The following is a 23227-nucleotide window of genomic DNA, read 5'->3' on the forward strand; positions in this document are numbered from 1 at the left end:
AAAATCTTTAGATTTTCATGTGGAACAACCTTAGTTATATATGTGTCTGTTCTTGTCAATAATTTCTCTGTATGCCAGTGTGTCTATCTATCGATTCATCTTTCTGGCTATTTATCTATCTATAATCTGCAAGATTGATCTTGAGTCATCTCTAATTATCTCATATCAATATATTTATCTTGCATGTCTAATTATCTCTTATCTATATATTATAATATATCTATTAATTATCAATATCTATATATCTAATATGTATTTAATATCTATCTATCTACCTACCTCTTTTTCTGTCTATCTCTCTCTCTCTATCTATCTACCATATTTTGTTATGTCTACCAATTTTGTTTAAAGTTTAATTATTTTTTGTTGTTGTTGTGATTGTGAACTTTTAGTTCTAACCCTCCTTTCTTACATACATTGGCTTCACCAAACTGCTGATGGCTTCTTAAGCTCTTTAAAAAAAACATAATGGCTTCCACAATCTGGGAATACATTCTTACCACACAAGGATCATACTTTTATTCAAAACTCTTACGCTCTGCATCTTAAAAGCTATTGTCCAAAAATGTATTTCTTTTAATATAAATAAATGTTTTTAAAGTTACTAAAAAACCCAGAAAAGCGGAAGAGGTTAAAGTAGTTGCCGTATCCAAAAAGAAAGAAGAAATTTATCAATACTATGAGGAACCTGAACCAGCTTATGAAGCTGAAGAGTTTTACGGTGAAAAGGAGGAAGAGTATGGAGAGAAGGAAGAGGTGTACGAGAGACATGTTTATGAAGAAGAGAAAGAGTATTACGAAGAACAAGTCTATGAGAAGAAACAACAGTATTATCAGGAACAGGTTTATGGTGGAAGAGAACAATATTACGAGGAAGGTATAAATTAGTTTATGTTCCTCTTTTTAACTGAATGTTGTTATGTTTCAGTTGTAGTTTTTGAATCACTGTCTACCTATCTTGCTGTTGCCTTTGTTGTTCATTATTATTACTTTGCTAAAGTTCATGTGATTCATGTAACTTTATTGAAGCTAAAACATGACCATAATGCTTTTCTAGTCCATGTTTAAAAAGCATTTGGTACTGTTGTATTGTCTGTTATGTATATTTTTGACCTTGCCATACTTGAAGACAACACCAATTCAACAGTGTACTGTAACTTTTTAATGAAAGACTTCAAATTGTGCAACATGAGTGGGCTAGATCCGTTCTATCAGTATGAGAGAACATTTGGAGTTGGCAAGCACAAAAAAAGTTAAAAAACCTAAAAGAATATCAAGACCATTTACTTTCATCGATTTGACACATTTTAGCCACTTATATTTCTTAATAAACCTCCTTGATGTTTGACTCTTTTCCCCTAAGTTGTTGAAGAGGAGATCCCATACAGAAAGATCCCAGAGATCGAACCTAAACAGCCAGGAGTCTCTGCGGGTACATAGATTTTAACCTTACATATATTGCTGTCAATATAGCTACAAACAGATTGACTAACACAAAACAAAATGTGTTTCGCTGGCCAGACATAATGGCATTGACCTAATTATAAAGAACTACTCTACAAGGAAATCAATGTATTAGGAACAAAATAAATTGCATTTATTTTCAATCATTTCACAGTGCAAAGACAGCTTGTTGATGAGCAATTTGATAGAAGATTTATGTCCAGAGAAGAGGAAGCAGGTCGCCGTAGACAAGGTTTGTCCATTACTTCTTGTGCTTTAAATATGTGTAATATTTGCGAGCTGTGACATTAAAAATGTTGAAAATGGGGTTTTCTGCAAGATAATTAGACCATACTGTGCCATGCTGAAAATGATGCGCTTACAGTAAAATTAATAGTTGTTAACAGTGAAGGTTTTTGTCTTCATTATCACATATTATGTGTCACAAATCATGTTACACTATGAAAGAGGAGCACATAAGATAAAAAAAAGTTCCTGCTGCCTTCTTTATCATATACTGTATACCATTTACAGATAATAAACTTGCAATGCCGAATTAGAAATCATACTCTAGATATGCAACATTTTACAAGCTAATTTGATAGTTTAGAGGACCAAGTAAATTTGAGAAGTATGTTTTTGAAACACACAGAGAGGGGACAGATGGTGAAAAAAGAGGGTCAGATGACTTTGTATATAAAAAAAAGATTCAAGAAATACAATGTTATTGCTTGTAACTGTATACCATTGCAATTCTTGAACTTCATAGTTTTCATAGTATTTATTACAAATTATATTATCTTTAAAGTGCAAGAGAAAGGTGTACCTGTGCCAGTTCATGAAGAAATTGAAGAAAGAAGGGGTAAGTTAATTTAATAATAATCTTAATCTAAATTTTTGTTAATAAATGATGCATAAAACAAATAGGGTATTACAGTAAGGCAAATCTTTACTAAAGACGACTCAATCTATTTTCTTTTTACTAAATTTAAAAATCTATGTGCTGCCTACATTAACACTTTAATTTAGTGCAGTATTGCACATAATACACAACAGTACACATAATTCCTAAACATACTGTACACAATTTTTTCAAAGTACAAGCACGCCAATGGGCAGTTTCTGAAGAAGAGGTTTCTCTATCCATGCATAGAAAACAACAAATTACATCTGTCAAAGGTATGGATGTAACAATGGGTATTGTGAGCATCAACAATAAACTAATAATAATAATGACATGGCAATAACGACACATTCTCGTACTCTGGTTGGGTATGGGATAATATAACTTTTTAGAAAAAAATAACAAAAAAACCCCCAATTAACTAATATTTTAACCAACAGCAGGAGAAAGAATACTAAACATTATTACATTAAAGTTAACTGTATTTTTATTAATCTTTCTAAAGCCTGTAAATCAGTAACCAATTTCTCAAAAATACCATATGGTCCTGAACATTGTAACTCTGTACAAATAATGTGCTTTCTTGCAACCCAATATACAGTATACAATGAAATTTAATTTGCTTGTGAATTGAAATATAAATTAACATTTTGCATATGGTTATGTTCAGTGCCCGAGAAAAGGACAACTGAAGAGTACTTCTATGCCCAACAAGCAGAAGATGCTGCAGGTATGTCCTGTAATGTTGTGCATCATGATCATGACCAGATGTGTACATTGTATACTGTATATTGTTTTTGTGTTTATTTATACGACCTAATATATGCTAGAAACTAATTTTACCTACAGTTTTTAAAACTAGATTTAGCAGAAGCTGTTAATTATTTAACAGCATTTAGGCTCTTACTCTCTGTCACTAGAGCTTATTTTGTGTAATATACATCTTTATATGGATTTCTTAGTTCCTACTATCCATGAAAAGATGGTTGTAGAAGAGAAACGGGCCGTGTCTGTCTCTCGGAGAGAAGAGATTTCTGAAGGTATTACTATGTTTCCACGTGACTTCAGAATATTCTTAAAATATAACTAAGATTCCAAAGAGCCATGTGTTAAGTGTGTCAATATCTTTAAAGTATCAAAGGTTCCAAAAAGAGCCATCCCTGAGGCAAAAGTACCAATCGCTGCTCCTAAAAGGGAAGCTGTTCCACCACCTAAAGGTATATAGACACGCTTACCGTCTATATACATTAAGGCTATTTTTTTTTAATAATGTTGCCAACAGCTTTGCTGCAGTTCGTCTTTGGCTCACTCACTCTTTTGTTTGTGCTGTCATGTTGAAAGGCTTCTTGATGGTCTTATATAGTATGTGTCCATACTGAATGTTGAAAATGTTGTTTTTAAAGCTGCACCTGGCGAAAAAGTGCCTGTACCTGGTCTTAAAAAGGAAGAAGCTCCATCAACTAGAGGTATCATCATTTATTATATGATGCTTATTATCTCCCCCGCATAACACATGAGCACTGCTGCCTGCCCACCTATGTAACTATGTAACATACCTATGTATGATGACTCTGTCTGTGTTACTGACTGTTATGATATGTCTTTGTCTTCCACCATCTTTGTATAACTCCAAAACGAGAGGCTTTAATCTTCTTTTTGTTTATGTACATTGTATTGTTACCCTTGAGCATACTGTCAAACACCTTCTCTGGTTTTCGTACTATTTCGTTATATGTTCTTTTGTATAATAACTTCACAGGTTATCAACAATAATCATCAATGTCTTGTTAATACTTACTACTTTTTAACCCATGCTTCTGCTTCTAACTAAGCAACTTGACTTACAAAGACCTAAGCTAGGAAAACTTACAAAAATAATATGTTTATAGTTCCTGAAGCACCCAAGAAAGTGGTTCCAGAGGACAAAGTACCTGTAACTGCTCCCAAAAAAGACGTTCCATCTGCCAAAGGTATGGATTTATGTTGCTGTCATGCTCTTTTTTGTTTGTTTAAAATGTTTGCATCTTAAAATAGTGAAAGCTTATTGAAATTCAGAACAGAGTATAATTTAAATAAATGTCTTTAGTGCCTGAGGCTCCAAAGAAACCATTAGAAAAGGAAATTCCATTTGCTCCTAAAAAGAAGGAGGTGCTACCAGAAGCAGGTACAATTAGTGTTCTGTTTTACAGTATGTGACTATTGTTTAAATATTTTATGTTGTTATTGACTGTAACTTGTCCTACCACATTTGGTCTTACTTTTAAAGCGCTTCTATTCTTATTATGCACCTCTTCAGTTTGTGTAGTGTTGTATCTGTATTATGTCTGTCTTACACTGCTTAAAGTATATGTAATAATGTTCTAGACACTGTATGCTTAGTCAATGTCCTGAAATCATACATTTATGCACCAGAATTACCAAAGAGAACGGTCATAGAAGAAAAAGTACCTGAGGCTGTCCCAAAAAGGGCGGCGCCACCAGGCCGAGGTACAGCGTACCTCTATGTCAAATCTTCAATTTATAACTCATTAAGCTGTTTTTACACTTCTTACAAAAAATGTGTGGACATGATAGCGCTTTTAATTCTAGGCTTATTTTTGTTGACTATACTTTTTAATGTTGTTTTGGTTTTGTGGGAATGTTCAGTATTAATCTTGTTTAGTTGTTGTTTTTACATTTGGGCGAGATACAGCTTATACATTTTGTTTCAACCTAATCAGATGTAAGAATATAATTCTTTAAAAACAATAATAATGTGTTATGCTGGTATACATTCTTAAACTGTGGCAGAAAATATAACCTAATATAAACTGCTTTTAATAAGACCCTGTTTGTTTGTGTGTTGTGTTGCTGTTCTATGTATCTACTTTCTTAACTCTTGTTAACCTTTTGGATTTAACCATGCATTTACCTGTGACTAAATAGGATGGCAATGCACCTATTCTTACACTCTTCTTAGATAAGTAATAGAGCATTTATAGAGAAAAAAAACAATGAATGCCTATCTTTTAAAGTGCCTGAAGCCCCCAGAAAACCAGGTGAACCAGCTGCCATACCCAAAATCGCCGAACCTGAGATTTCTAAAGGTATGTTCTTCTGATTATGTTCAATATAAGCTGCTGCACAAATGGCTAGTTTATTTGTTATTGCATTATGGGTTAAGTCATTAGAGAGAGAAGCTGTGACAAACAAGTCCTCACTCACTGATATCTAGTGATTTAGTGATTAAAGTGCTACATTTCTTCTATAAGGCTATTAGCTAAAATACATAAATATTTCATTTTAAATATTTTAAAGTGCCAGAAGCACCAAGGAAACCGGTCCCAGACCAAAAAGTACCAGTTGCTGTACCCAAAAAGCCAGAAATTGCTGCAGCCAAAGGTATTTTAGGCATAACATATGTGTTACTTATTTTGTTATATTATACATTTTATACACCGCTTGGCTTATATTGTGCAAAGTTTAATTGGCTAAAATAGGCACTCTCTTTTTTTACCTGAAATATCTCATCTTTATTTGTTTAAATATTTATTATCTATCTCTTAACCTACTTTATGCCACTCTTCGTTTGTTATATGTATACTTCTGTGTCATTAAATACATTGTATTGGCATGTTTATGTTACTCTTCTTTATGTTCTGGGTATGTGTGTTGTTCTGTACTAAATGTCGAACAGCAAACTCTCTTCACACTTTTTGGGGCTTTCTAAAAGTACTAATTAGGTGCTTTTATTTAGCAGTATAATCAGGTTGACTTGCGAAAACACTATACTTATGAAAATGTCTAATCATGTCTAACTTACAAACGGAGACTTTGCATCACTGTGTTTAAGTGCGTATTGTCACTAGTGGTTTCCCACAATGCCTCGCTTTGACTTATTCCCGCTCTGCCTAAACACTTCAATGTCCGTAACGAACGTCCGTGTGGAGCAGTGTCTCCTAACTTTGTGTTTGTGTGATACACCGGCACTTTGTGTTATATCATTTAAATATCATTAAATGTATTTAAAGTTCCCGATGCTGTCAAGAAACCTGCTCCAGAAGCGAAAATACCTGTCACCATAGCTAAACGAGAGGAACCTCCTGCTGCAGGTAACGCTCCCTATAGACATGTTTACGTTGCTGTGTTGTCATGGATAGACTGATAACAGTTAACTTCTCTACTACACAAATGTTATGCAATAAAGAAAAACAAACTGAGATCTATAATATCTTTAAAGTGGCTGGCGTGCCTAGAAGAGCAGTTCCAGGAGAAGAAGTTCCTGTGGTTGTACCCACAATAGAGGAAGTTCGACCAGCTAAAGGTACAAGCTCTGCATAAAACTGGTTCTTTATCTCTTCGACTAAGATGGTCGCCATAGCTTGCATGTCTGATGCCTTTCTTAACTCTTTACACCAGCGCTTTTCAGAGTAGTCACATGATGATCTCTCGTCGTGATCACTAACAAATACATTCCTGCTGACAAGATACACAGTTGCCAATGCTAACTTGCGTGTATTTCATTCTTCTGTGGCAATTGTTTGTTTTTGTGCGTTCTTAAAAGCTGAGCAATGCAACTTTTCTGTCCTTCTTTCTTGCATTTCAAATCTCTAAAATAAAACAATATTCTTTAAGTGCCTGCAAAACCCGCACCAGAAGAGAGGGTCCCCAGTTTCTTGCCTAAAAAAGAAGAGGCTGTACCCACTAAAGGTATATAACTTTCTTAGTTCCACCTTTGGACTTCTGCATATATTGTAGTACACAGCAGGACCATAACTCTGAGTCTTTTATCATGTAACATTGGACTGTGTATGTACTGTACTTTATTTGTCTTGTTAAGAATCTTTATTACGTTCATTTATGACTACCTTTCCCTCAAGCGAATAGACTTGTACTGTAAATAAAATAACTGATATTAGTAGTGAATTGATATCTGACACAAAATAATATTCTTAAAGTGCCCGAAGCACCAAGGAAAATGCCTACGCCTGTTTCTAAAAAGGAAGAGGCTGCACCACCAAAAGGTAGAATGTCTCAGCACTAATTTGTCACTATAGGCCGTATTCAATTAGTTTTGCATCCGCAAAAAAGTTCCTCCTGCCCGACTTTTCGCCTACATCGCGTGTTTTTGAAACTTATCGCGCGTGTACCCGCTTTCTGCCGTATTCATTTCCTAAAAAGGCGAAAACAGCAACCAGCCAATGCAGAACAGGCGGAAAGTACTGTCAGACTTGGGGAAATCAGACTGAACCCCCCAAAAAGATGCACTAACACTGGGGATCAATGTAGAAGTGTTCCAACAGTCCTAATAAAACTATTTGGGGTACTTAAGTTGTTTAAAATCCTTGTTATTAGCATCCTTGCAAAAGTGGGGAAGAATGGCATTAAGCAGTATTATTTTGGTGAAAATAAGTAGTGATGTCAAATTTGGGGTACTTGAAAATTGGTACTAGCACATTTTAATGTCTCTAAAGTGAAGTTTTAGAAAAGTGAAATTCCACCGTCATACAAGCACCTGCAATCCCCAAAACACTTGGCCTCTTCTTAGAGCACCCCAGAAGCTTATTTTGCTAGTTTTTGAAGTTGTCCCCCCACTTTTGTTATTTTCGCCCCAAATTTCAAAGGCGTTTTTTGGGGTGTTCCTGGAATTTTTTAATTCTTCTTTTGAGTAAATTGTCCATTGGGGGAGTGTACCAAGGGTTTTGATTGGTTTCCCAACATCTGCACCCCAAAATATAGATTTGACACTTTTTTTTCACCTGCTATTCTGTGGAGAAAAAGTATCGCCTATTTCAGTGATTTTACTTGTCGCATAGGCGAAAATGGAATGGAATTGAATACGGAAAAAAAAAAACAGGCAAAATTTATGCAAAAAAAACCCATGTGAAAACGGCTTTTCGCTCTGAATTGAATATGGCCCTATGTACTAAATGCTAAGACTACGTAACATTTCATTTGCTAGAATTAGACTTTGCTTCTATGTTCGCACTGTATTTTAGATACAGAAATAACCGTATAATATACTGTGATAATACTAACATGCATTGTGTACTGTTTCTGCTACAAAACAAAATCATTGCTTAAACTTAACATAAAACATGCATAAAAATAGCAAAATAATACTTTCAAATACAGTAATTTGAGGGATATTTGAGCAATTCTTACATCCTGTCTGTTGATTTCCCTTGTTTGTATACAACTTTCGTGTTGCAACACGCTGTGCTGCGTATTGTACGTCCTTTGTGATCGTTTGTTAATTGCTGTCTGCGCGCTTTATACTCCGTTACAAAGGAAAAATTGAGCACTCACAGAATTCTATTGCTATTTCAAAGTTCCTGAGATGCCAAAAAGGGTTATTGCTGAGAAAGTACCCTCTCCTGAAAAAGTACCCTTTCCGGTCGCTATAACAGAAGAAGTTGCAGCACTCAAAGGTATATTTCTTGTTCAGCTGACGAGCAATACACCATTCCATTACTCAAGCTTAGGACTTGGAACTTGTTAGCTCTCTTTGATGGTGTGTCAGTGTAAATGTTACCGTATGTTTTCTATGTATTGTGGCGTAAGTAAAAGTGTGTCTTTGTCTACTTCTTAAATGTAATGTGTTACTGTGTCTTAGTTCCCGAAGCTGTTAAGAAACCTAAAATCGCTGGGAAGGTGCCAATAGCTACTCATGAGACACCTGAGGTTCCTCCAGTGAGAGGTATAATAGTTTATTTAGTTTTCTTATTAAACTGTTATTTATTAAAGCTTCAGCATTATCAATGTCTGTTGCCTTAATTACTTAAAAGAACCAAAGAAAATTCAATATAATGCCTATTCTTCAATGTGCATTAAATATAACAACCCCTTTAATGATGGCCCAATATATAGTATATTAAATCAAGATGAAAGTAGCTGTAAGTTTATACTATTATTCATAATGGCGGGGTCTGTCTTTTGCATGTTTTGTATTTTTCTTTTTTACCCAAAAAACATTCTTATATAAAGCTACAATCTTCAAAGTTCCAAAATCCCTGAGGACACAAACTTATTAGGAAAACATTCCATTAACTGAAAGTATTATTATTACCAGTTATTTACATAGCACACACATATTACGCAGCACTTTACAGAGAATATTTGGCCATTCACATCAGTCCCTGCCCCAGTGGAGCTTACAATCTATGGGCCTGATTCAGCAAGGATCGCAATTGCAAAGCTGCCCACAGGCAGCTTTGCAATTGCGATCCTTGCAATAATGCAAATGCAGCAGCAGGTGTATGACACGAAGGTCGCAGGCTGGGATCACTATCACGACCATCGGTTGTCGATGGTCGCGATGGTGGATGTCGCTGGGTGGCTGACCAGCTGAGTAACCCTCAGCTTTCTCAGGCTGGCTGGCTTACGAGCCCAGAAGACTTCGCACGTCCACGCAGTCTCTGGGTTTGCCACTCCTGGAAAACGGAGCGGGCACGCAGCCCATTCCCGGGAACGCCGGCCGCCCCCTGACTCAAGGGCTTGCGTGCGATTGAGCAGGTCCCATTTTGCACACTTGCTGGATGGGTCCTGTGCATGATAATCATGAATCTGCGTTCAGCAGTGCACTTGCTGAATCAGGCCCAATGTTCTCTATAACATGCAGACACACATACACACCAGGGTTAATTTTGTTGGGGACCAATTAACCTACCAGTATATTTTTGGAGTGTGGGAGGAAACCGGAGTACCTGGAGGAAACCTACGCAAGCACAGGGAGAATATACAAACTCCACAGTTAGGACCATATTGGAAATTGAATCCACAACTTCAGTGCTGTAAGGCAGTAATGATAACCATTACACCATCTGTCCTGCCCGTATAATCCTCCTTATACTTATCTCTTTTGTATTATAGTATAGGAACCAACTCCCATAACAAAAATTCCTACAGCATGTTAAATACATTTAACTGTAGGGACTTTTTTAAATGTAAAATTCCCTAGAATGATTTATTAAAATTGTGTTAACGCAGCTTACATTAGCTATACCATTATCAATAGCTTTTTGTCAAAATTGCAAGCATAATTTGAGAATCCAGCAGTAATGTACACTCAGAACAAGTGTTTTTTTTTATTTTTTATTTTGGGGAAAGCTTCAGCAACACTTAAGAAATGCACAGCTTCACAAAATAATTATATTATAACTTAACTGCCTTTGAAAACATCAGTTTGAAAGTAAATATTATATTTTGGGGCTAGAATTAAGCTGCACTCTAATCCTCTTTATGTCAATTACTGTGAAAAAAAATACAAAGCTCTTCATTCATCATTCATTCTTTGAACCCATTGTTACCTATGGGAAGAAGTCATGAATCTTCTTATTAATATATCTTTAAGTGCCTGAAATTGAAAAGAAACAAGAAGAAAAGATACGTATTATTTCCAAAAAAGTTGATGCTCCAGCACCTGCAGGTACATAAAAGTTTTGAAGAAAATAACATTTGTCTTACTGAGAAATTTCCTGTGTATTCTTTGTGTGTCTTTGTTCTGTAAATCCTGTGATTTTTATGTCAACTTACTCTTTAAAGTACCAGGCATTCCAAAAAAAGTTAGAGAAGAGGAAAAACGAACTATAACTGTCACCAAAAAAGAAGTGACAACACCAGTTTCAGGTACAGGAGATTTAGGAGTTTAAGGAGTCACGCACTGAATTTGTCTTCTATGTCCATGTTTCAGTTGTGTCGGATGCTGTATAATTAGATCTTATAAAACAGAACATTTTAAAATTCTTTTAAAATTCTTAGTTTACATTTTAAAATACTTAGCTGCAACATTTTGATATAAAGCACAGAGAGAAAGCGTTTAGTGGTACTAATACCAATGTGTATTTTTAAAATGTCAGTTGTGTCCAGGAAAGTAAAAGAAGCTCAGGTATTTGCTGTAAAAAGTGTGGAGGAGCCAGAAATAATGGAACACCCAGCTTACAAAGAAAAAGAAGTGTACGAAAAAGCATACAGAACAAAAGAGGCCATCTTCAAGGAGCGAGTTTACCAGGAACGAGAAGTCCTTGAGGAAGAAGAAGTTGTAGTAGCTGAAGAAGCATATTATGAGGAGGAACCAGAGGAAGAAGTAGAGGAAATCTATAAAACTGAAGAATACATTTATGAGAAGCAATATGTGGAAGAGCCCCCTGAAGAAGAATATGAACAGGCAGCTGAAGAATATTATGTTGAAGAGGCCTCCGAAGAAGTCACACATGAAGAAGAAAGATACAAAGAACAAATCTATGAAACTAGAAGAGCAGCCTATGAGGAAGAGGAGTATATTTATGAAGCCAAAGAAGTTTATGAGGAACCTGATGCATCGATCACAGCAGAAAAAGAAAGCTTCTACCAAGCAGTAGATGTGGTTTATGAAGAGAAAGGTACAAGCCTTTACCTTACTCTCTTTCATGTTGCTCTTCTTTGTTTAGTTATTTAACAACACTAGAGTTCTTATTGTACATGTAACTATATACCACAGTTAGTAGTCTAGTATTGAGCGTATATTTACATGCATCATGACTAAAACTAATATACCACTTCCAAACAAAAATAAAAATAAATTGAAATGCTATATATTTGTGAACATAGAAGATAGGCACATTATAATATTATTATTATTACTGTTTTAAAGCACCAGGAAAACCTGTTGCTGCTATCGTAGAAAGGAAAATTACAATTGCTAAAAAAGAAGTTACTCCAATAAAAGGTACATTAGTTAGCTTTACAATCTGTCTTTGTTCTCAAAATTGTGTCCATAGCGTTTTGTGTTTGTTGGTCATTCTTTCTCTTGAACTTCGCTTCATATCTTTAAAGAAGTGGAAAAGCCTAAAAACGAATGGCCCTACTGTATAACACAGATGGATAACCATTGTCTCTAAGAAAGAAAACGTTTTTGTATGAAAACATATCATCACATGCAATTTCTTATATGTCTTATGTAGTATGTGTCTTATGTAGTATGTGTTGGGTGTTGTTTTTGCGTTTTCCTGTTTATGTGTGTCTGTAATTGGAAGCTGTGAAATATTTCTTACAATATATTCTTTTTAATAATCAGAACCAGAAATAGTACCAATTGAAAAAGTGTCAATCACCATTCCTAAAAAAGTAGAAGTTCCCAAAAAAGTACCACCTGCTAAAGGTATATAAGCTTACCATTGTCTATAATTATGTTAGTTTCTTTTAAATCATCATTATCATTCTATAATTAGCTTTCATGATTAAATAATAACTAAATACAACACAAATCGATCTGCCAGACCAAAACAACATTTCTGAATTTATACATAATTTATAATATTGCAGTTATGATGTGTAGAATTTCTTTTAACACGTTATTCACATGGAAAATTCCCATTAACATCCTCATTATATCTAGTAGTATATATATACAGACCTAAACAAGCTAGCCGTTTAAAAAAAATAGATTGATTACATTTCACATTCAGTGCAGTCTTCATCGCTAGGTTGTGCTGTATATGTTTTATGTTTTCTTTATATACATCTTGAAGCATCTTAAGCAAACTAATCTCTTTAAAGTGCCTGAGGAGCCCAAGAAACTTGTTCCAAAAAAAAGGGAAGCTATTACTGTAACTAAGAAAGAAGAAGTCCATATTGAAGGTATCTTAGCTCTAGATTTTATCAGGAAATTATGCTTGTCCAAATTTGCCCCCAGTTCTTCACTCCAATCATCTTCATCTGTGTCATGTTCTGTGTTGTTTGTTGTCATCTTAAAACTCTTAACGTGTCCAAACACTTCCATTGTAATAACTTATTACATCTCTTTCTTTGAAAGCAGGGAATGTTGTTTTGTGTTCTTTGTGTCTTATTAGTATTTTACCTCTTTGTAACTTCTTAAGAGTCTATGGCTAAAAAATATATATATTTTTAAAGTTTCTAAGGATCTTAGGAAAGCTGCTCCTGAACAGAGGGTAGAAGAGGAAGCTCCAAAAATGAAAGTACCAGCAGCAAAAGGTATATAGACTAAAATTTTGATTTACCATATCTTAAATTCCATCCAAATGCCAAACAAACATTTTGTATATGTCTTAAAGGTCTTTATTTGTTATACAAAGAAAGGCAAGAGTAAAGGTTACAATATAAACATGGTGGGCTTTTTTGGTGACTGATGGCATCCATGTGTCAGATATCCTCATAAAAAGTTAGAATTTATATAAATGATACTTACCAGGATTTAATAAATAAAATTAAGAATAAAAATAAATAAAATTGAGAATAAAAGTGAGAATAAATGTGCATTCATACGGAAAATAAGTAAGCATTAAATCCGGAAAAAAATATTGTAGAATTTGTACTTTTAATGTTTGCTAGCATTATCTCTTATGTCCTCATTTGTGTTTGTTTAGGTTTTTTGTTTGTTTGTGAAAACATTTATAGTTTTCAAATATTTATAAAAAAGTATGATCTGTAAAGGGAAATGTAACATAGCTGTTTAGGTCATAAGAAAAAATGTTTTTGGAAATTTGTTGTTTAGTTATATTTTTATGTTTTGCTCATTTGTTTTTTAAGACTGCAGGTGTCACAAGTGCTTTTGGTATTTTCTAAAGCTTGATATTGGAGGCCATTTACTTGTTAAGTGTACATGTGCAATAGTAGATTGATCATATTAATGATAACAACAACAATAATAATAATAATAATAATAATAATAATAATAATAATAATAATAATAATAATAATTTATAATAATAGAATTTCAACTAATGTAGGTTAGACAATAAATGCAAATGGCTGATTAGTTGATATAAGTTAATGCTCATTGTCACTTTGTCGCTTTGCTAGCAAGTAGCCCCCATGGCTGAATTGTCCTGTAGATAGAAATATCAACACAAGGAAAATAGTAAATGGTACTCAGCACACTTTGATTGGATAGATCAAATAGTCTAATCAAAATTGCACACATTTTCACAATGGATGAAATGCTTAAGATTATATTTACTTAAGAGTATAGCTTTATATTTACATGATGGATCTGTTTTAAACCATATTTAAGCATGATGTACCGATTAAAGAAGGAGTTGTTGTCTGGCTACCCTCTCATACTCTACGGATAGTTGTTAGGTGCTGTGTATGATTTCAAACATCTCCAAAATTGACATTGCATTCAAATACTTTACTATAGGCTAGAATGGGCTGCTTTTGACTTCCCAGTTAGTATGTAAATACTGTTCCCAATCTCTTGCTAAGAAACCATGTTGTGAGTTGCAGTTAAGCAAAGGCTTTGAAGCCAATGAAGATTGATTAGGTTTGTAGGCAAGTGATATTATTATTTGATGTCTAATCAGATTGTTTATTAGGCATTGGAACGAAGCCTTATAATATTAACATGTTAAACATACTTAACGTATTTACTAAAAATAAATTTTGAATTGCTCTATTGTTATTGGCTTATCTAGTTCTGCATTGTTGTTACCATTTGTATATCTTTAAATGGCCATGCAGGGCACATAGTATGATAAAATGAATGAGCACACAATATTATTTTCTCAAGGTTTTAGCTGAACCCATGGGTCTTGGGAAACAATAGTGGTGTTTCCTAGCTTATTTACTTATGATACACATGGCAATTTGCTAATTTTTACTGCTCCATGCTTTTGATAATCTGTGTCATATTTGTGGTGGTATTAATTGTTATAGAATAAGGTGTACATGGAAAATCTAGCTTGATACATTTCATTGTGGCACTCATGTTGTATGTCAGAAATCATACCTCTCAGCTACTGTAACCGAAATGGAAGAATTTAAAATTTTACATTAAGGATACAGTAATGGTTGTATAATCAGATCAACACTAAGTGACCTGATAGTCTTATCAGATCATATTTATGTTTTCAGGCTACTGTTTAATGTCGCTGTCTGTTAAATATATGTATCCTTTCTTCACAAAACTTACTTTTGCAAAAACCAACAAACATACTATATCTTTTAAGTGCCTGAGAAACCAAAGCCACGTGTGCCAGAAGAAAAAGTGCCAACTCCTCCCACCAAGAAGGAAGAGGCGCCTCCAGCCAAAGGTACATTAGTCAAACTTTAGACATTTGTACTGGGAGCAGTATGCTGTCTTATGTAATATTTCTCCCTATTATAAAGTATGACGTAAGTAGCTGTCTCCTTGGAGCTTACCTAAAAACAAACATCGTACTGTATTTTTTAAAGTACCAGAAGTGCATAAGAGGGTCCTTGAAGAAAAAGTTCCAGCTATGGTGCCTGAGAAAGAGGAAGTCATAGCTCCTAAAGGTACAATTCTCACTTATCTCATCTGGTACCTTGTAAAAAATCTTCTGCTGTTCTTACAAATCACTAAAATTCAAATCCTATTCTTAAAGTGCCAGAAATACCCAAGAAAGTCCCTCCGGTGGACCACATTGTTCCTAAAAAAGAAATGCCAGCTCCCAAAGGTAGAACTTGAAGGATTGAAGGATTGTTTTCTTTTTGCAGTATTTAACTTTTTTTTTCGCATTATGTGTGTTGTTTATTAATATTTACTTCATCATTAGCCTGATATCATTGCTAATGAAAATATTTGTTAAGAGCTGTGCGTTACCCTTTCACTATGAATGAAAAGTGGGTTGCCAGCTAATGTTACTGTAAGTCAACTGTCCCTAAATGTTTTTTGTTTTTGTGTTCTTCAGTGTTTTAAAGTGTTGTGTTTCTTTGAGTGTTTCATGTGATACATGTCTAGCTGTCTTACGACTTGTAAAGCCATTCTTATGAGTAAATATGATGTTTTTAAAGTTCCTGAGGTGGCCAAAAAAGTAGAGGAGAAAGTGCCAATTCCCGTGGCAAAGAAAGAGGAAGCACCACCGGCCAAAGGTACTTTCACTCATTTCTTCTCACTGGATGAAACTAAATGTTTGTTTAGTGTACTGTCTGTTTAGTTCTCTTTAATTGTACAGTATGTGTCATGGTACATTTGTCCTCTTTACATACTTTTAGAGTAAACCTAACTTAAACAAATATATGAACCAAACTTGTATCTTTAAAGTGATAGAAAAACGTAGAAAAGAGGTTCCGGAGCCTAAGCCCCCTGTGGAAGCTCCGCCTTTTAAAGGTATATGAACTATCTAATACAAAAGCTAATTCTGTACTTTTAACAACTTTGTTATAGTTGTAATGCACACATGTTGCATGTAAAACAATTTTTCATTTTTGCAACATCATCTTCTTGTGTATGCAGATGATTAGTAACAAACAAAAATACTCGGTTACCAACTCTTAGAAACAATCCAATTTTTCTGCTATTATTTATATAACCAGTTCATTTTTATTTAATTCATTTATGCTTAGCCCATTTCTTCGGATATCTATTAAACATACTTATCTTAGTAATTATTTGTCTGTGTAGTGGTTTATGTGCTGTTTTTTGTGTAGAATAAATGCACAGAGGGTAATTCCAAAAATTAAGAACAAAATTGTTTTTAAAGTGCCTGAATTGAAAAAGAAGCCTGTTCCTGAAAAGAAAGAACCAATTCCCACTCCTAAAAAAGAAGAGGTTGCACCTACCAAAGGTAGACCTCCACATTTACATTTTTCTTTTAATAAACAATGCTACTGTATGTAGCAGTCACATATGTAATTTGTGTGTTTGTGTTTAATGTTGTCTTTATTAATGTGGTGTACAAACATAAACCCCAATGTGTTTAATGTTGTCTTTATTAATGTGGTGTACAAACATAAACCCCAAAATCTTAAAATATCTAAACATTTTTAAAGTGCCTGAGCCACCTAAGAGGTTTGTCCCAGAAGAGAAGGCACCTATACCTAAAAAAGAGGAGGCACCTTCAATTAAAGGTATACAATATACTTGTGAAATTAACATTCTATAATCTCTTACAGTCTGAAAAAATATGTAATGTCTTACTGTTTTTGTTCGTACATGGTGATTTTTCTTAGTTTTCTTTTGAGAAATCTTGATATTAAGTGTTTGTTTTTGTACTGTACCTTTTTGTTTGTTTCTTTGTTAGTTTGTTTGGTTCATCATTTCTTACTGTGTTATCTCTGAGTGGAGTTCATGTTCTTAACAAGAGTGTGATGTTCTTTAAAGTGCCTGAAGCACCTAGGAAGATTGTTTCTGAAGAAAAAGTGGCAAAAGTTATTCCTGAAGCACCACCTATTAAAGGTAAATAAGAAATATCAACTCCTACAATATTTCTTCAACATATGCATTATATACATATAATATATATATATATATATATATATATATATATAATTCAAAATATCTGTGTAATGTATACAGTTATATAGGCAAAAATACTCAAATATGATATTAATAATTGGGTATATGTAGTTCCTTTATTTCGGTGTAGCAAATTGAATGTTGGTCATAGAGGATTTGGAGAAACTGTGTAGTTTTCTTTGAACTTCATCAGGAACACATTCATCTTTGAGTCTTGAAAGGAAAGAAGAACTGTTAAAACAGATCCTAAAATAAATATTAATTTTATTTGTATATATTTTGCATTATGTTTTAGAACAAATGTAAAAAAATATTTATATTAACATGCAAACTTTGAATGTAGCAAATCAAAGCTTTGTCAAACCTCAACATAACCTCTTTAAACTCTTCTTGATGACTGCATAAGAAATAAATAATAATGACTAAAAGCGGACAATCTCTTTAAAGTGCCTGAAGTACGGAAGGCTGTGTCTCCAGAGCCAGAAGAATTTATTGAATTGCCTAAAAAGACTCCCGTAGTCAAAGGTATTAATCCAGAAACATCTTGCAAACCAGTGTCACTAACATCTTCAAGCAATATATAAGCTTCTTTATGTGTTGTCACTTATTTCAGAAATGACACTAACATTTCCACCTATATAAGTGCATACAATATTCCCCAGCAAAATATCTAAGGCATTGTCTAAAGAGTTAATACAATGAAGCAGTAACTAAGCAAGCTAACACAGTCTTGATTTTCAGACTATAAAAGCATTACCATCAGAACTGCGTTATGCATAGACATACATTTAGATGGTGGTAATACTACTAGTTGTTGACTATTTTCAGTAGACACAATTTTACTTAAAAGTTTCCATTTTTACTGTATAGGTCTTTTTAGACCAAATGTTTATCAAGTTGACACACTCTTGGAGCTACAATGAACTAATTTGCCTGTGTGTGCAGTTATCACTTGAGATTGTGTCCTTGTGACTCATCAATTTGGCTGTAAAATGGATCATAAGAGATGTTACCTTTGGTTAACATTGATGGAACTGATCTTACAAAGTTATCACACGATTGCCTAATATACCCAGAACTTGGCCAAGTGTGTCCTCCTTAGTAAGCACAACATTTGTCTCTTCCTAGCAAGTACAGTATATGTTGTACTCCAAAATTAAAAAATTATATTGTGCCAGTTAGTAAAATAGATACAATATTTTTAGTACCAGAACCACCAAAGATATCCATACCTGAAGAAAAGTCTCCAATTGTACATAAGAAACCAAGACCAGTTGAAGGTACACAGATTATTTAAAATGTTTACTTGTTTTGTTTCATTGTGTGTTGTTTTCTGTCAATGGAAAACTGAACTACTACTAATATCTTTAAAGTGCCCATTCCAGAAGAAAAAGTGCCACTAAAGCCCTTTAAAAAAGAAGTACCTCCAGCCAAAGGTACAATATGTGTGTGTTATATAAGTAGTGGACTGTGTTTGTGTTTTTTATATGTTGTATAAACAGTCTCCTATCAAATAAGAGGTTACTAAAACCTATATATTATCTTTAAAGTGCCAGAAGCTCCCCCTAAAGTAACCCCTGTGCAGAAAATAACTACTGCTATTTCTAAAAGGGAAGTTCCTCCTGCTCCTTCGCCTCCACTCAAAGGTATTGGACTATCAATATTAATACTGGTAACAAGTTGGGATAGTATGATAGATGCAATGAGGCAGGTGTGAATAAACATTTTAACTGGCTCATGTCGGACCACTGTAAATGTACAGTGGTATAGAGGTTTTGTGCCTGATTCAGAGGTGCACGATATTGCAGCTGTGACAGCGGATTTTTGCGGAATCACATAGGCAATACTATGCAAATACTAGTTTCAGCCTTCCATTTGTGCACTAGCGTGCAAGCCCTGAGATGCCCACTTTCATTACCCATAGACATGCAACTCTAACAGTGGTTATGATCACTTCACCATCGGCACACCATTGTGTGGACCATCGACTCTTGCACTTGCCTGTTGTAGGCACAGAGGCCCTGATTCAGAGCCGGACGCTCTGACAGAGCCCTCGCTCTGAATCAGGGCCATCCCTCTTAGTTGTTAGAGCGGCCTCCTGGCCGCTCGCATAGCTGTGGGTGACCACCCACAGCTATAGCGAGCGGCCAAAAAGATGGTCGCGATGGTCAAGACCATCACGACCATCGGGCTTGCGACGAGACCCTTGCGGTAGGGTCTCGTTGCCGCAAGCCCTGGAGTGCTTTTGGCTCTATCAGAGCCAAAAGCACTCCCACTGACATCACTTGTGATGTCAGTGGGGCCGGCCCCAGACGGTAGGCGTTCCCATGGGAATGCCTCCGTCTGGGCAGCCATGCCCCCAGCACGCCCACCAAAGGGGGCGTGCTGTCACTCACCATCAACAGCACGCCCCCTTTGGTGCGAGACCCATAGCGACGGCTTGGCCGTCGTTATTCGGGTCTCACGCATGCGCACGATGGAGCCACCTCCGTCGTGTGCATGCGCACTTGGCCGACATCGACCCGCTTGCGAGTGCTCAGCGTTCGCGAGCGGGTCTGAATTAGGCCCAGTGTCTCCTTCTAAAATTTGTCTGAACATGGCATCTGTGCCTGCATATCTGTGTCTAATAACGCAGCCGCTTTCACTGATGCACACGTGACACTCTCATAACATGCCCATGAAACTGCCTTTTTTGCATACACTTCAGACCACCTTCCAGTCATAATGTTCCCCCTTTTTCTCAAACTAAGGACTTTGGTCCCTATAAGTTTGTTAGGCCCTGAGATAAATACACATATGTCACATTCTTATACTCGAGAGAACTACTCGATTACATTTTGGGGTAAATATTTTTGATTGTTGATTATGTGAAACTAATAATGGGAAGATTTTTTCTATATAATGCCCATAAAATTACTACAATTATATGCTTATTCTAATTTGCTACCAAAATAAATCCCTACATTACCTGAAGAAATAGAAATCATGTGGGTGGACAAAGAAATTAAAAAGAAATATACATATTTGCAAAATCAGAAATCCGGTCTGGCCATTGGCCATGGAGGGGGGATAAACCTTGCCACCTTTTAGAGTTTCATATGATGATAGGTTGTCTGTTTACTATAGATAATAAAATAATAATAATAATAACCATTATCATCAATAGAAGATATTATTCACTGCCCACTTAATGTCTAAAGTAGTCTAATGGTGCGTATCCACTACACGAGAAAAATTAGCGAATTAAATTATTACGACATCATTATTGTTCAATCGTTCATTAATCGTGCAGTGAATATGCTGGCAACGACCAGCAATGTGAACTCCCGCTGGTCATTGCCGGCATCTGTCATCACCTGAACATGCAGGCCAACCTGCCAATATTGACAGATTGTGCATGTTCGGGAATGAGGGAGGTTGCCTGCACTGATTGACATATCATTCAGTGTGAGTATATTATCCACTGCACAGAATGATGAACGATTGAACAATTACAATGTTGTAATCATACAGTTGTTCCTCTCGTGTAGTTGATACACACCTTAAGCTATAGAATTTTGTCTGTGTAAGGCTAGCTACTAAATCATAGTCTGCTGTCTTCTAAAAGAACCAGAATTGCCCAAGAAAATTACCCCAAAAGATCAAGAAACTATGCCCACTCACAGGAAAGAAATCACACCCCCATTAAAAGGTACAACACCTAAACATAAATATTTTATTCATATACCTTTTCTTAATATAACAAAACCACATCTAAATGACCTAAACTAAATCCACATTCTTTTAAAGTGGCTGAGATTCCAGAAGATGCAGTGGAAGAAAAAATGCCAGTCTTTGTCCATAAAAAAGAAGTAACTACTACGGTTAAAGGTAGATATCAGTTGCAGGCCATAGTAATCACTACTTTAACTGTAGTGTAGAGTGTGTTTGTGTAAGAGTTTGCTACGTACCTAACTTTTCTTTATCGTAGTCACACTGTCTTGTTTTCACTGTATACTGTATTTGTACTGTTGTGTGATGTTATAAATATCTTAAGAAAAACTAATATCTTTTAAGTGACCAAAGAGGTGACACAGGATATCCAAGATATAGAAATCACTCCTCCAGTTGTGGATAAGAAACGCATTCCACCAAAGAAAGGTACATCACCTGCCACTTTCCATAATGTTAAGGGATATGTTTTTTATGATTGTTCTGTTTTTATGTTCTATGTTTGTAAAGTCACACTAATATCTTGAGGGCACCCACATCCCCCAAGAGCTAACTCAAGAAAATTTTTTATATTGTACCATATTTATGGTCAACCATTAATTTATGTGCCACATTTATCATTATACTGTATGTGTAATCTAATGTTGTGAGCCACCTGGTTCTTGTAAAGACTTACTAATATCTTTATCCCTCAAGAACCTGTTCAAGAGGAAAAAGTGCGTCATACTCTCCCCAAAAAAGAAGTTCCCTCCCCTGCACAAGGTGCAATAAGTGTGATCAACCACTCATTCATATGTCACATTCCCAATGATATGTTTAATTTCATGTTGTGAATGTGTTGATCTCTGGTGTTTACTGTTCTATTTCTAAAGTCTTACTAATATCTTTAAAGTACCTGAAAACTTCCAAGAACATGTTCCAGAAAAAAAGATTCCCAAAAAAGTTGCCCCTCCCACAAAAGGTATATAATTTGTTGACTGGTGTTTATTTTTTAGCTTTATATAAGTTTTTATGTTAATCAGATAATTTACTAGATAGTAATTTCTACTAATATCTTCCAAGTTGAGATACCTGGGAAGACTATCCCAGAAGAAAAAATAGACTTTTTAGGCACCCGAAGAAAACCAGTTCTACCTGTGGAAGGTATGATAATTTTAGTGAAACATTATTCTAGATAGTATTATTTGGTAGTGTTATATGGATACTAAATTAGAACAAACTTTATTTCACTACCAGAAAGGTCAAAGAAAGCAGAAGACAAAGTACCCAGTGTTATTGCCCCAAAACAAGTGCCATCTCCCCTTGAAGGTATATAAACTAAAGTAATGAAATTGTGTTATGGTACAGATGTATTGATCCATTTAATAGCAAAAACATTTTATCTATTTTAAAGCAATGGAAATAGCTCCTAGTCCTACACCAGAAGAGATACATTTTACAATCCCAGTAAAAACAGCTTCTCCCCCACAAGGTATTTTGCATACTGAGTTCTACAATTTAGTTAGTGAATCATCATTATGTCTTAAGATCTAAAACAATACTAATATCTTTTAAGTGACAGAGGTCTCCAAAAGGACCGGAGAGAAAGTTTCCAAAAAGGAAGTAGCCCGTCTTGTAGAAGGTAGATTATTTTATTCACATAGATGTGTCTGTGTCTGTAGGCTTTAGAGAACATACCAACTCTTAAATTATAACTAATATCTTTAAAGTTCCTGAAGCTTCTAAGAAATTGGCTCCTAAGAAATTGGCCCCAGAAGAAACAATTTTAAGGCCTAAAGAAACTAAGCCAGCTATTGAAGGTATATTTACAATGGATTGCATTGTGAAACACATTTTCATTCTTGAGTCCTACCATCTAGTTAGTGAACCATAACAATATAATAATAATGTTTATTCAATGCTACTATCTTTTCAATGACAGAGATCTCCAAAAGGGAAGAAGAGATACTTCCAAGGGTTGTTTCCAAAAAAGAAGTAGTGCATCGTATTGAAGG

General features: G+C 35.0%; 2 protein-coding genes across 5 annotated transcripts in view; both read left to right on the forward strand.

The window, feature by feature from the left end:
• The window catches only part of TTN (titin), a 285062-nt gene that overhangs the window by 136936 nt on the left and 124899 nt on the right, over positions 1-23227 (forward strand). For all 4 annotated transcript variants that reach the window (XM_088461211.1, XM_088461212.1, XM_088461213.1 and 1 more), the window contains 13 exons: positions 1364-1432; positions 1619-1696; positions 2252-2305; positions 2542-2622; positions 3018-3077; positions 3310-3387; positions 3481-3564; positions 3751-3813; positions 4237-4317; positions 4434-4511; positions 4760-4834; positions 5362-5433; positions 5645-5728. In XM_088461211.1, the coding sequence (XP_088317337.1) occupies positions 1364-1432; positions 1619-1696; positions 2252-2305; positions 2542-2622; positions 3018-3077; positions 3310-3387; positions 3481-3564; positions 3751-3813; positions 4237-4317; positions 4434-4511; positions 4760-4834; positions 5362-5433; positions 5645-5728 (957 nt within the window). The remainder of the gene's footprint in view (positions 1-1363; positions 1433-1618; positions 1697-2251; positions 2306-2541; positions 2623-3017; positions 3078-3309; positions 3388-3480; positions 3565-3750; positions 3814-4236; positions 4318-4433; positions 4512-4759; positions 4835-5361; positions 5434-5644; positions 5729-23227) is intronic.
• LOC148454206 (uncharacterized) overlaps positions 6479-23227 on the forward strand; it is a 29953-nt gene continuing 13204 nt past the window's right edge. Inside the window, exons 1-24 of the mRNA XM_088461228.1 lie at positions 6479-6650; positions 6962-7036; positions 7285-7350; positions 8659-8757; positions 13217-13297; positions 15274-15357; positions 15500-15580; positions 15670-15741; positions 16079-16156; positions 16768-16851; positions 17057-17134; positions 17388-17462; positions 17970-18047; positions 21130-21213; positions 21312-21392; positions 21579-21662; positions 21930-21995; positions 22126-22194; positions 22296-22376; positions 22470-22541; positions 22627-22704; positions 22789-22854; positions 22943-23032; positions 23155-23226. Of these exons, the coding sequence (XP_088317354.1) occupies positions 6479-6650; positions 6962-7036; positions 7285-7350; positions 8659-8757; positions 13217-13297; positions 15274-15357; positions 15500-15580; positions 15670-15741; positions 16079-16156; positions 16768-16851; positions 17057-17134; positions 17388-17462; positions 17970-18047; positions 21130-21213; positions 21312-21392; positions 21579-21662; positions 21930-21995; positions 22126-22194; positions 22296-22376; positions 22470-22541; positions 22627-22704; positions 22789-22854; positions 22943-23032; positions 23155-23226 (1966 nt within the window). The remainder of the gene's footprint in view (positions 6651-6961; positions 7037-7284; positions 7351-8658; positions 8758-13216; positions 13298-15273; positions 15358-15499; positions 15581-15669; positions 15742-16078; positions 16157-16767; positions 16852-17056; positions 17135-17387; positions 17463-17969; positions 18048-21129; positions 21214-21311; positions 21393-21578; positions 21663-21929; positions 21996-22125; positions 22195-22295; positions 22377-22469; positions 22542-22626; positions 22705-22788; positions 22855-22942; positions 23033-23154; position 23227) is intronic.

Source organism: Taudactylus pleione, unplaced genomic scaffold (genome assembly GCF_031769625.1).
Source record: "Taudactylus pleione unplaced genomic scaffold, aTauple2 ptg001027l, whole genome shotgun sequence".
Lineage (NCBI taxonomy): Eukaryota > Metazoa > Chordata > Amphibia > Anura > Myobatrachidae > Taudactylus > Taudactylus pleione.